Raw genomic sequence first — 16,065 nt, forward strand, 5'->3', positions numbered from 1 at the left:
TTGCAGTGAGGCAACCCCTTTAGGTCTAACACCACTTTCTAAGCCAACCCTTTCTGACAACTTTTGCTACTTTTTAAAAAGTTGCAGTTGATAAATCTGGCTTAAATCATCTTAACAGGATGATTGGTGACAAAATCTAAAAAGGAAAATTTGCGCAAATAAGTCCAGAAAGTTGCAGAGTCCTATTTTGTGTGCTAGGCTTGATAAATTTCCTCCCCGTGTTTCTAAGTTTTCAGAACTGACACTACATTTTAGCTGTAGAAAATGTACTTTTCTTTTCTATTAGGAGTAGACCCTTCACTACAAACAGACGGCAAACTTCTGGGCACATCTCAAATTACTACCACCGCAAACAAACAGCAGAGATCCCGGTCTACCAGCTCAAGGGATGAACGATTTCGATCTGGTTAGTGCTTCTGCATGATGGCTATGTGTTCCTGTGCATGCCAATGAGTGCATACCAGTTATGGACATACCCTTTTGATAGAGGAGATATGGGCCCCCGTGTCTTTCCTGCTGCCAGTGCAAATTGTGCTTGCCAGAGTCCAAGGCATCGAAATGACTCATTCTACTTTTCACTTGACATATAAGTAATGCCTCTGCACGACATATAGAGTGGGTATCCTTAAATGGATTGTCCAAGTGTTTAATACAGCCTCAGAATACATTATCAGAATGTGATCAGTGCACCCACTGCTGATAAACTATATGAAGAGGCTGCGGCGATCTGCAGCCTCCTCACAGCATACCAAGAACGGCACCATACATCGAATGTCGGCTGTGCTTGGTTTTGCAGCTCATTGCCATTCACTTGAATGGGACTGAGCTGTCCCTAGGCTATGTGACTGACGAGTGGGACTTCACTGGCCTAGGAAGATAGTACTTACCTGTCCCTAACTCCAACGATGCTGACACTGGCTGCAGGGTCTTCCGCCTAGGTCCCGACCATTCCTGTTTAGTAGCATTTACTACTGTGCAGCTGAACTGGAAAAGAAGTGGTCACATCCTGTTGGGACCTGGTCGGAAGAGCATGCAGTGGAGACAGCGGCATCGGTGGAGTGAGGGACAGGTAGGTACTGTCTAAAAAAAATCTTCCTTCCATATGTTAATACCAACTACGGATTAGCTGAAATGCCCAGAGAACTCTCTTAAACACTTGAACAACCTGTTTAATATGTATTGGTTGCAGAAAAAGATTTTGCTGATGTGATTTCCCTCAGTAATTGCAAAGTGCAAAAAGTATCACCCTAGGATTGTCTAGAGGACCTGCACAATGATTACTATGATCACTTTGCACCTCTCTTTTGGTAATACTTTTGCATGACACAGGTAAAATACTAAATTCTGTCACTAACACAGTAATCAAAATGTACTGAAAGGAATCTGTTATAGCGACAGACTACTGTAACTGCATGCATCTATCCCTTGCCACAGATGCACTATTTTTTAGTCATTATGGGGGATATTTATCAAATCTGGTGTAAAGAAAAACTGGCTTAGGGCTCATACACATGACCGTATGACATACGGTCCGTGAGCTGGCCATATGTCCTGGAGCAGCATACATTGTGCGCAAGGGAGCGCACAGAATGATAGGTTACTATGATGCTGTGCGCATCCGGCTGCCCGCGGGGCTATTGTCCTGCACTCATAATATCATATGAGTACGGGACAATAGTACTGCGGGCGGCCCGATGCGCACAGCATCGTAGTAACCTATGATGCTGTGCGCACGATGTATGCTGCTCCAGGACATATGGCCCTCTCACAGACCGTATGTCTCGGAGGGCATACGGTCGTGTGCATGAGCCCTAAGCCAGTTCTACGTTACACCATTTTTTTATAAATCTCCCTGATGTTCTGTGCACCCTGCGTCTGAGGCCTACATCTACCATATAAGTTCCATTTGCCTGATAGAAGCCCAAAGAGTGTCCTTTTGGCATTTGTAGGACCTCTGTGCATCAGTGTGTGTGTGTGTGTGTGTGTGTATGTATGTGTATATGTATTGAAAAACACAACTGACTTCTTTCTTTATATCATGGGTCACTACAAAAAAATACACAGTAAATGTACAGTAAAAGCTAAGAAAAAAATTGAGATTCCTCTGTGGTTGATACCTTTTTAATGGCGAACTGAAAAGATGACACAATTGAAAGCTTTCAAGTCTGCTTAGGCCTCTTCCTCAGGCATCTTTTAAGACAGTATCTGAAGATTCATATATTTATAAACCAAAGAACATGGGAATAATGAATTGGGCTACTTTCACATCCTGCATTGTGCTGTCCGGTTTTGAGATCCGGCTCAGCGCTTCAGTTCTGTCCCCATTCATTGTCAATGGGGACAAAACTGAACAAACCGTAACGGAGTGCACCAGAATGCATTCTGTTGCAGTTTGTTGCGTTCCCATACCGGACACAAAACTGCTGCAAGCATGGTTTTTGTGTGCCGCACGGGAGACTGAACTGGCCGGATCAAGACGCAAAAAAACTGAAACCGGCGCCGATTGACTTAAATGGCTTTAGTGCCGCTTTCTTTTATTGTTTTCTAGTAGATATCCAGTCCATGAATGAGGTGGACCCAAAAGGTCTGAGGGGCACATTCCTTAAGAAGTGGAGATGTGCGAAAGCTGTATACTGTGCAGTATACATTTTTCTCATATTGCAGCCAGTAGACAATATATAGCATTGTATTGTGTCTTGTGTCCATTCATAAGCCAGTCTTTTGTGTTTTGTGCAGACGTTCACACAGAAGCCGTGCAAGCAGCTTTGGCTAAATACAAGGAGAGAAAAATGCCGATGCCTTCTAAACGTCGCTCTGCTCTTGTCCAGCCTTCAGTAGAGACCTACACGCCTCCAGGTAACTATAAATTGATACTTTCTAGTTGACATATAGACCGTCACTGACTGGAAAATTGATCCATTGCACCATGCCTGCCCAATAACTGGTTTTGTCACGGTATGTTCTGTTTGCCTCATTCATACAGTGCATTTGGCTTCCCATTCTAAATGGGATGTTAGATTTAGTTCCTCCTTAATGTATTAGCCGTTGTACAAGACGTTTTGATATTTAGGTATCCATGGTTATTTTACACAGACACCTCGTCAGCTTCGGAGGATGAGGGCTCATTGCTTCGCCAGGGACGCATCACATCCACCCCGCTTCAAGGTCATTCGAACGTAGAGCCCTGGATTAGCAGAGTAACCCAGGGCTCCTCCACCTCATCCTCAGCATCCTCCACCTCATCACACCCAGGAGCCAAGCCTGCCGCCTCCAACAGCTGCCCTGTCATCGCAGCTGCCACCATGCTGGCAGACCTCATGGCACATGCCCAGATAGGTCAGTATCAGGGCATGTGCTGCCAGATCTCACGGAAACTTAGTAGCACCATAATATTGGCCAGAAAGTCTAACAGCAGACTGCCAACGTAGCAGTTGGTACATGTCATGGCACACTGTAATGATATCAACATAAAGGTTGGTGACGCTGGAGGTAAAATATCTCGTTATTTGATACGGTTACAGCCACATAGTCAAAATACTTTTGTTTTTTTCTTATTAATATTGTGTCATGACACTGATCAAGACAGGGGTATGTGATCATTGGGTGCCTTCAGACAGTGATCAGAACCATATGTCATGTTCTTCATCCTGATAACCAGAGAGTGTATCTGCACCACCTGACGTGACTACTGGACTCCTAGGAAACTCTCATCATGAGCGTCCACAGGTGGCATCTGTGCGTGGAGTGCCACGGGGGTTCAACAGCAGCATTTTAGAAACAGCAGATGGTGCGTTAGTATTATTAGACGCTTTGAGTAGACTTACCAGTACAAGATATGCCCTGTAGTCCAATACGACTGTTCCTTTCCAATAGGTGTGCCAGTAAACAGCAGAGTCTCTTCAAAAATCCAGCAGCTTCTCAATACCTTAAAAAGGCCAAAGCGTCCTCCACTAAGAGAGTTCTTTGTGGATGATTTTGAGGAGCTCCTGGAGGGTAAGAATGTTAAAATGTAATTTTTTCCTTTAAATGTTCTTGTATGCATACGCCATCTTCATGAAGTCTTCTCTACTTTTACACTTTGTAGTTCAACAGCCGGACCCCAACCAGCCAAAACCCGAAGGAACAGAAATGGCACTTCTCAAAGGAGAACCTCTGGGAGTTGTGTCTAACTGGCCTCCTTCATTGCTAACAGCGCTTCACCGCTGGGGGACTACACAACCGAAAGCCCCATGTCTTACCTCTTTGGACACTACTGGCAAAGCAATGTATTCACTTACATACGGTAAATTAGAAACGTAGAAATTAAAGTTCTTCGAGCATTTATATGTTGGAATATCTAACAAGGATCGGTCACCTTTCTTGACTTGTCTAAGTAAATCATTTGTATTCCTCATAAAATAAAAAAAATTGTGGAGCATCACTGTAGGTTCTTCTGTTACTCCTACTAGAAATGTATAACTAAATTGACCTCTACAATGGTAATACCCGGTTGTCGATTTATAACTCAGCTATAACAGAGGAACCGAACAAGCCAGAATTATTTTTAAAAATTACCCAGAATTGTTATTTTATGGAGAATACAGCCATTTATTAAAACAGACGTGTCAGGGGAGGTGACAAGTCCTCTTTTTGAAATGCATAATCTAGAAACAAAGAGGAAATGTTTAATAACCATGTTACTATCAGAAACTTAAAGGAATATCTTTGCCATGTTAAAAGAAATGTCATCAAGACAGATCACTTTAAAGTGCGTGTCATGTCTGACCATCTTTATAGTAGCCAGAGCTCAGTTTTTCTCATAGAGAGGCCAATCCTTCCTACATAGTGCGAGAGTTATAGCATCTGTCAGCAGGATCAGTCCTATTAAACCAGGCATAATGTCTGGTAGGGCTGGCCCTGCTTATTAAAAGCCATACCTTTCTCATGCTGATTGGTCACGCCCTTACTGAGAAATCATTGCTTTAATATGCAATTGATGGCTTAAGTGCACTGAGGGCGGGCTCTAGCTACTCGATGCACCTTAGCTTCTCTGCTCAGCAGTGCTGGACACTCCCTCCTTGATTGACAGGGCTAGGCAAGATGTTGCTGGTGATACCTGACTTTCAATGAAGTGGAGAGAGATGTGTCCAGTGCTGCAGAGTAGAAGACCTAAGGTATACCGAGTGACAAGGGCCTGTCCATGTAAGCCCTCATTGGCATATAAATTAAAATTATGATTTCTGAGTAACGGAGCAACAGATCTGCTGTAAAAAAGGAAGCTTTAGTCAGCAGGGTCAGTGTTACCAGGCATTTTGCCAGATCTAATAGGGTAGATCCTGCTAACGGATGCTTTTTTACATGATAAAAATCTGGCTTCCTAGAGTCGCCACTAGAGGGACCCATCTGCACATTATTAATGCAGTGATGGTACAGAGCCCTCTCTAGTGGTGGCTCAGGGTGCTGTTATCTCTTGCAGAATAAGAGACCTCTTGTGGTCTTGCAGGGCTGTCCTGGATTAGAGAAAAACATGGCTGCTTTCATCCAGAAACAGCACCACACCTTGATATGAGTTGTGTCTCGCTATATTGAAGTGAATGGGGCTGAGCTGCAATACCACACATGACCTGTGGACAGATGTGGTGCTCTTTTTGAAAGGAAACGGCCATGTTTTTCTAACCCTGGACAAACTCTTTTTTAATGCCTTTTAATTTACCATACGTGTTCTTATAATGCATTTTGTGATTTATTTAGGTAAATTGTGGAGCCGGAGTGTTAAACTAGCATATACTCTATTAAATAAGCTGACCAGCAAAAATGAGTCTCTCCTTAAGCCGGGAGACAGGGTAAGTAAATGTTCAGGGTTCAAAAAAGTATACAGTATATCTGGAGGTCAGACTACAGGCCATAACATTGGTGCCATAGTATAAAGAGAAACTATTGTATTTAAGATATTTGGCTTGAGAGGCTGAGCATTTGACTACATGGGATCTGTAGTGTCATGTGATCTGCCCGCATAGTCATGTGCTGCCCGCGGCCTCAGGGCAAACAGACTAGCGCTGAAAAGTCTTTTGGTCTTTAGTATTTTTTTTTTCTCTGCCTTAAAGGAGTTGTCTCACTTCAGCAAATGGCATTTATCATGTAGACAAAGTTGAAGCAAAGCACTTTCTAACTGATTGTTATTGTCCATATTGCCTCCTTTGCTGGCTTGATTAATTTTTCCATCACATTATACACTGCTCGTATCCAGAGGATGTGGCCACCCCTGCAGCGCAGATACATACCTGGCTGGGAAGCGAGCTGCTGAGCATGTGTGGCTAGCTATACATGCTCCCATGGTCTTGGCCACCAGAGAGGCCAGCACTTTTTTCTGTGGTGTGCAAACACAACCACCGCTGCTGGATTGCAGGGTGGTCATAACCATAGATACGAGCAGTGTATAATGTGATGGAAAACTTAATCAAGCCAGCAAAGGAAGCAATATGGATAACAACAATACATTAGTAAGTGCCTTGTGTTAACTTTCTCTACATGGTAAATGCCATTTGCTGAAGTGAGACAACCCCTTTAAGGAAGACGTGTGTGTGTGTGTGTGTGTGTGTAATGGCCAGTGCTATGTGATTGTATTTGTACAGTTTGTCCCTGTAAGACTCCAGTTTATTTCCCTGTGGTCTATTTGTGAGCATTGCAACTTTTGTAATTTAGTTTGTAATTAAATTGGGTTGTCTGGCCAGATAAAAAAAATAAAAATTTATGCATGTGAAAGTGAGTACATCTAATAATACGCTTTCTGTACCAGAGGTGCCCTGCCCCGCTACAAGACTCCTGTTTGGTCCTGACATAGAAATGAGGTATCCCCACCTCTGTGTTATGTGACTGGTGAGGTGTTTGAAGGAGCTCTCTATGTGCCAGACCCCATCTCCATTAAGGACAATCTTTAGTGGCATTTCTATTTTGTATTCTTCATGAAATAACAAAGTATCTTTTTCTCATAACTCATGCGTTATGCTGTTCAGTTATTTTAAATAAATTGACAATTTGGGGTTACAAATCTGGGTTCGCTCCCTCCACAGTCTGAGATTATCCAATTAGTGGAGACACTGTCAGACTGTGTAGGGTCACACACCTTTGACAAACTGAATGGTAACGCCCATTTGTCAAATTTTTCATAAATAGGAGGAATAACAGAAACGGTGTAAGGCTACTTTCACACTAGCCTTGTTTAAATCCGGCGTTCAATTCCGACACCGGAACTGCCAGCCGGATCCGGAAAAACGTGTGAAAACGGATTACTTTTGAATCCTGATCAGGATTTTGATCACAATTAAAAAATGCATTGGAAAAAACGGATCCTCCATTTATGGACTTTAACTTTTTTTTCACATTTTTCGGGTTTAACATGCAAAAGCCGGATCCGGTTTGACTGAACACACAATTGACTTGCGTTTAATGCAAGTCAATGGGAAAAAAGACCGGATCCGGCGTTCAGTCAAAGTGTTCAGATTAGTCAAAAAAAAACTGAACTGAAGACATCCTGATTCATCCTGAACAGATTACCCTCCATTCAGAATGCATTAGGATAAAACTGATCAGTTATTTTCCGGATTTGAAGCCCCTAGGGCGGAACTCAGCGCCGGAAAAGAAAAGCGCTAGTGTAAAAGTACCCTAACACAGAGTAATAAGTTATGCTCCAGAATTTTTATGACTAGGGAATACAAGCATTTACTAAAACAAATGTCAGGCATGGTGACAGATCCTCTTTAAAGGGGTTGTGCCATCATTAAAGGGGTTATCCGAGTCCCAGCACCCCCACTGATCAGCTGTTTCAGGGAGCTCTGGGGAACAGCTGGCTTCTGGCATCTCACCAAGCACAGCGCCGTACATCATATCGTGGCATTGCTTGGTATTGCAGCTCAGCCCCATTCTCTGAGCTGCAACTAGGTCATGTGACATGGCCTGGGAAGAGACTGCAGTGCTCACGGAGCGCCAGCCTCTTCTAACAGTTGATCGGTGGGGGTCCTGAGTGTCAGATCCCCGCCAATCTAATATTAATGACCTATCCTGAGGGTAGGTTATCAATATTAGGCCCTATGCACACGAACGTATTTTCTTTTCGTGTCCGTTCCGTTTTTTTTTGGTTTTTTTTTGCGGACCCTATACGGAACCATTCATTTCAATGGATCCGCAAAAAAACCTGAAGTTACTCGGTGTGCAATCCGTTTCCGTATTTCTGTTTCGCCAAAAAATAGAACATATCCTATTATTGTCCGCATTACGGACAAGGATAGTACTGTTCTATTAGAGGCCAGCTGTTCCGTTCCGCATAACATGGAATGCACACGGACATTATCCCTATTTTTTGCAGATCCATTTTTGCAGACTGCAAAATACATATGGTCGTGTGCATGAGGCTTTAATTACTGGATAACCCCTTTAAAAGTTATCCCCTATCCACCGCACACATGCTTGACCCTCTAACGCAACTCCTCCCCCGTTTTCAGGTTCAGTAGTGCTCTCGTCAGTCAGACCCCCTCCAATCACATGATTGTACAGAGACAGAGAAGGGGGCTGGCTTGGCTATTACACAGACCACACAGCCTCTGTTTCTGTGTTAGAACTAAACCTGAAGTGCAGTGGGACATCAGGGAACCTATGGTGCAGAAAGCATATTAGTAAGTGCCCTCAATTTCAAAGGCATTAAAACCACGTTTTAACTGGCTGGACAACAGATTAAAGGGGTTGTCTGGGATTCCAGACCAATATCAGATTGGCTGGTGTCTGACTCCCGTCACCCCTGGCAATCAACAGTTTGAAGGGTCCACAGTGTCCTTGCCAGTGCCCTCTTCAGTGTTTACCTGCACGCTGTCAGCCTTAGTAGCAGTGTAATAACTGCTTCCTCTCCCTTTCACTTGACTCGGACTAACAGATGTACTTACACTGTACCACTGCTGCAGTATAGAACAGCTGATCGGTTGGACTCCCACCAGTCTGGTATTGATAACAGAGGATAGGTCATCAGTATCTGTAGCCTGGACTACCCCTTTAAAAATATTAGAATGCAATGTAAAAATGTTGAACGCCTCATGTTCTATTAAGATATAAATGTTAGTGAATGACATTGGCTGCTCCTTTAGACAAGAAAACTAAAATTGTTATACTTTTTGATTATTAAATGAGCCAGTGTGTTAGAGGTACTAAAGAATATTAATTACGTTAGTGACATTTGATGTTGGTCACACATAGTCACTGGCCAATGTTTGATGCTGGAAAATGTTTGGGCCAAAACAGCCCATATATCTGGTAATGAAGCCGCCGAAACGGTTAAAAATTACAAGATACCATATCACCTCCCTATGTATATATTATTCTTAACCCCTTAAGGACCGGGCTCATTTTCACCTTAAGGACCAGGCCATTTTTTGCAAATCTGACCAGTGTCACTTTAAGTGCTGATAACTTTAAAACGCTTTGACTTATCCAGGCCATTCTGAGATTGTTTTTTCGTCACATATTGTACTTCATGACACTGGTAAAATAAAGTCAAAAAAATTAATTTTTTTGCATAATAAAATACCTAATTTACCAAAACTTTTGAAAAATTAGCAAATTTCAAAGTTTCAGTTTCTCTACTTCTGTAATACATAGTAATACCCCCAAAAATTGTGATGACTTAACATTCCCCATATGTCTACTTCATGTTTGAATTATTTTGGGAATGATATTTTATTTTTTGGGGATGTTACAAGGCTTAGAAGTTTAGAAGCAAATCTTGAAATTTTTCAGAAATTTACAAAAACCCAATTTTTAGGGACCACTACAGCTCTGAAGTCACTTTGCGAGGCTTACATAATAGAAACCGCCCAAAAATGACCCCATTCTATAAACTACACCCCTCAAGGTATTCAAAACTGATTTTACAAACTCCGTTAACCCTTTAGGTGTTGCACAAGAGTTATTGGCAAATTGGGATGAAATTTGAGAATTTCATTTTTTTGCCTAATTTTCCATTTTAACCCATTTTTTCCACTAACAAAGCAAGGGTTAACAGCCAAACAAGACTGTATCTTTATTGCCCTGACTCTGCTGTTTACAGAAACACCCAAGATGTGTCCATAAACTACTGTACGGCCACACAGCGGGGCGTAGAGTGAAAGGTGCGCCGTATGGTTTTTGGAAGCCAGATTTTGCTGGACAGTTTTTTTGACACCATGTCCCATTTGAAGCCCCCTGATGCACCCCTGGAGTCGAAACTCCATAAAGTGACCCCATCTAAGAAACTATACCCCTCAAGGTATTCAAAACTGATTTTACAAACTTTGTCAACCCTTTAGGTGTTGCACAAGATTTAATGGAAAATAGAGATACAATTTCAAAATTTCACTTTTTTGGCAGATTTTCCATTTTAATATTTTTTTTCCAGTTACAAAGCAAGGGTTAACAGCCAAACAAAACTCATTATTTATGGCCCTGATTCTGTAGTTTACAGAAACACCCCATATGTGGTCGTAAACTGCTGTACGGGCACACGGCAGGGCACAGAAGGAAAGGAATGCCATACGGTTTTTGGAAGGCAGATTTTGCTGGACAGTTTTTTTGACACCATGTCCCATTTGAAGCCCCCCTGATGCACCCCTAGAGTAGAAACTCCAAAAAAGTGACCCCATTTTAGAAAGTACGGAATAGGGTGGCAGTATTGTTGGTACTAGTTTAGGGTACATATGATTTTTGGTTGCTCTATATTACACTTTTTGTGCGGCAAGGTAACAAGAAATAGCTTTTTTGGCACGTTTTTTTTTTTTTGTTATTTACAACATTCATCTGACAGGTTAGATCATGTGGTAATTTTATAGAGCAGGTTGTCACGGACGCGGCGATACCTAATATGTATACAATTTTTTTTATTTATGTAAGTTTTATACAATAACTTCATTTTTAAAACCAAAAAATTGTTTAGTGTCTCCATAGTCTAAGAGCCATAGTTTTTACAGTTTTTGGGCGATTATCTTGAGTAGGGTCTAATTTTTTGCGGGATGAGATGACGGTTTGATTGGCACTATTTTGGGGTGCATATGACTTTTTGATCGCTTGCTATTACACTTTTTGTGACGTAAGATGGCAAAAAATTGCTTTTTTTACACTTTTTTTTCTTTTTTTTTTACGGTGCTCACCTGAGGGGTTAGGTCATGTGATAATTTTATAGAGCCGGTCGATACGGACGCGGCGATACCTAATATGTATACTTTATTTTTATTTATAAAAGTTTTACACAATTATTTTATTTTTGAAACAAAAAAAATCATGTTTTAGTGTTTCCATAGTCTAAGAGCCATAGTTTTCTCAGTTTTTGGGCGATTATCTTGAGTAGGGTCTCATTTTTTGCGGGATGAGATGACTGTTTTATTGGTACTATTTTGGCGTACATGCGACTTTTTTGATCACTTTTATTACCTTTTTTGGGAAGTAAGGTGGGCAAAATTTCAATTTTCTCATAGTTTTTATTTTTTTATTTTTATGGCGTTCACCGTGCGGGGAAAGTAACATGACCGTTTTATAGATCAGGTCGTTACGGACACGGCGATACCTAATATGTGTAGTGTATTTTTTTATTTTTATTTTTATTCAGTGATAAAATAAAAAAACATTTATCTTAACTTTTTTCACTTTTTTAAAAAAAAATTGGACCCAGACCCACTTGGTTCTTGAAGATCCAGTGGGTCTGATGTCTGTAAAATACAGTACAGAACCTATATAGTTTTCTGCACTGTATTTTACTTACACTGAACAGATCTATGCTTTCAGCACAGATCTGTTCAGCACCATGGACAGCAGGACGCCTGAGCAGGCGTCCTGTTGCCATGGGAACCTTCCCCGTCTGTCACAACTTCGCAGACGGGGAAGGGTGAGGACGGGGCTTCGGGGGGCTCTCTGGGGGCTCTCTCCCTCTCCCATCGGGGGGCTGCAAAGGCACAGCAGCCCCCCGATCGGAGAGGGAGGGAGCTCCTTGCGCTGTTAACCTTTTCCATACAGCGGTCCGTACGGACCGCTGCATGGAAAGGGTTAAACGGCTGACATCGCATCACCGATGTCAGCCGTTTATACCAGGGTGCCAGCAATGTGCTGGCACCCTGGTATAACCCACTAGACGCCAACGATTATGCAATGGGAGGCGGGCGGGGGATTGCGATCCCGCCTGCCGCACCGCCCGCCTCCCGCAACGCCCCCACTGCCTGCGACACCCCCCCTGCACCACCCGCCGCCATCAAATCATGCAGGGGTGCAGGGGGGGGGGGCGCAATATTGATTTTAGGCACTCTGAAGTTTCTGATCCCCGCGGTCAGGGACCGCGGGGATCAGAAACTGCAAAAAGCGCAGCAAACAGCAGGTCTGAATTGACCTGCGGTTTGCTGCGATCGCCGACACGGGGGGGGTCAAATGACCCCCCCCTGCATTGTTACGGGATGCCGGCTGAATGATTTCAGCCGGCGTCCCGTTCCGATTAACCCCCGCGGCGCCGGAATGCAGATTTTAAGTCAGGACGTACCGGTACGTCCTCGGTCCTTAAGGACTCGGGAAATAGGGCGTACCGGTACGTCCTCGGTCCTTAAGGGGTTAAAGGGGTTGTCTCACTTCAGCAAATGGCATATATCATGTAGAGAAAGTTAATCCAAGGCACATACTAATGTACTGTGATTGTCCAAATTGCTTCCTTTGCTGGCTGGATTCATTTTTCCATCACATTACACACGGCTTGTTTCCATGGTTATAACCACCCTGTATGTAATCCATCAGCGTTGGCCATGCTTGCACACTATAGGAAAAAGTACCGGCCTCTCTGGTGTCTGTGACTATGGGAGTGCGTATAGACTGGTACTTTTTTCTCTAGTGTGAAAACACAGCCACCACCACTGCTGGATTGCAGGGTGTCCGTAACCATGGAAACGAGCAGTGTATAATGTGATGGAAAAATGAATCCAGCCAGCAAACAAAGCAATATCGATAATAACAGTACATTAGTAAGTAGCGTGTATCAGCATTTATCATGTTGAGAAAGCTATTTGCCTCATGCACACAACGGTATATATTTTGCGATCTCCAAAATGTGGATCCGCAAAAATATGGATGATGTCCATGTGACGTCCGCGTAGCAGCATCTTCTTTTTTTTTTTTTTTTTTTTTTTGGCGGACCTGTTCACTTCAGTGGTTCCATTGTTCATGTTTTGTGGCCAAGTATAGGACAAGTTCTATCTCTTTCTGCTTCCTTCATCCGTATGTCTGTTCCTTAAAAGTTAGAACATGTCCTTTTCTTGGCCGCAAAATGCGAACCCTGGACCTATTGAAGTCAATGGGTGCACAAAAAAAAATGGAAGCAACACAAACCTCATCTGTATTTTGAAGATCTCCATTTTGCAAACCGCAAAATGCAGTTGTGTTCAAAATAATAGCAGTCAGACATCACTAACCTGATCAATCACTGTTTTTGGTAGAAATGATATTTCTACATGGCAAATAATTTACTAGCAGGTGTAGTAGAGTAATAGAAATCCAACAAACCCAACAGTCAAGACATGCATGCTGCTAATTCTCTGTAATTTAATCACTTATTGAAAAGGGCATGTTCAAAATAATAGCAGTGTAGAGTTCAATTATGAATTTTGAAAAACAGGTGGCAATTATTGCCCTTATTTAAGTAAGGAAGGCAGCAAATGTTGTACATGCTGGTTACAGTGCATTACTTTCTGAAATTCTGAGGAAAATGGGTCGTTCTAGACATTTTTCACAAGAGCAGCGTACCTTGATTAAAAAATTGATTGGAGAGGGGTAAACATATAAAGAAGTGCAGAAAATGATGGGCTGCTCTGTTAAATGATCGCAAATGCTTTAAAATGGCAACCAAAACCTGAAATGGATAGAAGAATAGCCAAAATGGCAAGGACTCAGCCAACAATCAGCTCCAGGAAGATCAAAGAACGTCTAAAGTTACCTGTGAGTACTGTTACAATTAGAAGACGCCTATGTGAAGCCCAAGCTATCTGCAAGAAGTCCCCGCAAAGTCCCACTGTTGAAAAAAAAAAAGACATCTGCTGAAGAGGTTACAATGACATTTTGTGGACTGATGAAAGTAAGATTGTTCTTTTTGGGTCTAGTGGTCGGAGACAGTTTGTCAGACGACCCCCAAACACTGAATTCCAGCCACAGTAAACTGTGAAGACAGTGAAGCATGGTGGCGCAAGCATCATGATATGGGGATGTTTCTCATACTACGGTTTTGGGCCTATTTATCGCATACCAGGGATCATGGATCAGTTTGAATACATCAGAATACTTGAAGAGGTCATGCTGCCTTATGCTGAAGAGGAAATGCCCTTGAAATGGGTGTTCCAACAAGACAACGACCCCAAACACACCAGTAAACGTGCAACATCTTGGTTCCAGACCAACAAGATTGACGTTATGGAGTGGCCAGCCCAATCCCCGGATCTTAATCCAATAGAAAACTTGTAGGGTGACCTCAAAAATGCAGTTTCTGAGGCAAAACCAAGAAATAGAAAAGAACTGTGGAATGTAGTCCAATCATCCTGGGCTGGAATACCTGTTCACAGGGGCCAGAAGTTGGTTGACTCCATTATGTACAGCAGTTCTCAGAAACAGCGGTTATACAACTAAATATTAGAAAAGTGATTCAGAGGAAAGCAAAATCTTCAAACATTTTTCAGTTTATATAGTGAATGTTTGAGTTTGTAAAGAAGAATACAAACACTGCTATTTTTTTTGAACAGTCTAATATTCACTTTTCTTAAATTATTTTAGAGGAACAACACAAATTTGATATATTTTTCTTCATGTTTTGATTTGGAATAGTTTAGTGCTCTCATTAAGAGAAACAAAATAAGAGTATTGCAGGTTTGATACCTTTTTAATGGCTAACAAAAATAGAAGTAATGATGTTACATAGCGAGCTTTCCAGACATCACCAGTCTCTTCATCTTGATTTGGAATAGAATGTGTGTTCCCAATGCATTTGTGTGTATGGAAATAAAAACTATTAGAAGGATTTTGAGCTTTATTCACTTTTTTAAACACACTGCTATTATTTTGAACACAACTGTACATACAGATGTGTGCATGAGGCCTACAGGTGCCTTCACATGTCAGTATTTTGCATTAGTTTTAGTAAGTCATATTCAGGAGTGTAACCTACACAGATAGATGTATAATGGAAAAATGGGTTTTGGATCAACTGCTGGTTTTACAAATACTGACCAAGATACTGCCTTGTAAAAAGGGTCTTACCTAAACAAGAGATTAAGTGGTAGCTATGGAAGTGACCTGGCTTCAGGTCATGGAGGATAAATGTAAGCCAGATATGAAGATGTTCTTGTATCTTTACCAACCATGCACACAGTAGCTTTTGTGTAGTTGAATTTAGTTTGGCATTGTATGTTAATCTCACAAACTTCTATTTATATTGCAGGTGGCACTTGTGTTTCCCAATAATGACCCTGTGATGTTCATGGTAGCATTTTATGGCTGTCTTCTTTCAGACCTTATTCCTGTGCCCATCGAAGTGCCACTGACTAGGAAGGTAATGCATGACCACAAGAAACTCCCAATAAAGCTGTAACCTTCATGTATGCTGAGGCTTATATATGCGGCTGTATTGCAGGATGCAGGTAGTCAGCAGATCGGCTTCCTCCTGGGTAGTTGTGGAGTCTCATTAGCTCTTACAACAGACGCTTGTCAGAAAGGACTACCTAAAGCCCAGACCGGAGAAGTGGTGACTTTTAAAGGTAAATACCTACTCGTGGGGAGGAAGTTGTTGGGGATGCCTTTCTTAGGCAAGACAGCACTGCCTTTTAATTGCCCCTTTATTTATTTATGATTAGGCAGAGGTCTGTCTTTTCGAACTCCACCATCACCAAGCACGCAGATTCCCCAAGTCACAGCCCTTGCTGTAGAGATGCCTACATGCAAGCAGCCATTCTCTATAAAGGAATACCAACTGCTATTGGCTCTTTCCAAAACTCCCACTAAGGCTAGGTTCACACCTGCAGCACATTTTTCTGTTGATGCATATACAAACAATCTAGC

At 42.2% G+C, this 16,065-nt stretch overlaps 1 protein-coding gene across 4 annotated transcripts in view; it reads left to right on the forward strand.

Annotated features, from left to right (window-relative positions):
* The window catches only part of DIP2A (disco interacting protein 2 homolog A), a 105,132-nt gene that overhangs the window by 61,900 nt on the left and 27,167 nt on the right, over nt 1-16,065 (forward strand). For 3 of the 4 annotated variants that reach the window (XM_044304914.1, XM_044304915.1, XM_044304917.1), the window contains exons 3-11: nt 287-406; nt 2,737-2,856; nt 3,094-3,336; nt 3,659-3,787; nt 3,874-3,993; nt 4,085-4,282; nt 5,731-5,822; nt 15,449-15,559; nt 15,641-15,764. In XM_044304914.1, coding sequence (XP_044160849.1) covers nt 287-406; nt 2,737-2,856; nt 3,094-3,336; nt 3,659-3,787; nt 3,874-3,993; nt 4,085-4,282; nt 5,731-5,822; nt 15,449-15,559; nt 15,641-15,764 — 1,257 coding nt within the window. The remainder of the gene's footprint in view (nt 1-286; nt 407-2,736; nt 2,857-3,093; nt 3,337-3,658; nt 3,788-3,873; nt 3,994-4,084; nt 4,283-5,730; nt 5,823-15,448; nt 15,560-15,640; nt 15,765-16,065) is intronic. The other variant, XM_044304916.1, reaches the window with a different exon arrangement.

The sequence above is a fragment of the Bufo gargarizans genome, chromosome 8 (assembly GCF_014858855.1).
Source record: "Bufo gargarizans isolate SCDJY-AF-19 chromosome 8, ASM1485885v1, whole genome shotgun sequence".
Taxonomy (NCBI): domain Eukaryota; kingdom Metazoa; phylum Chordata; class Amphibia; order Anura; family Bufonidae; genus Bufo; species Bufo gargarizans.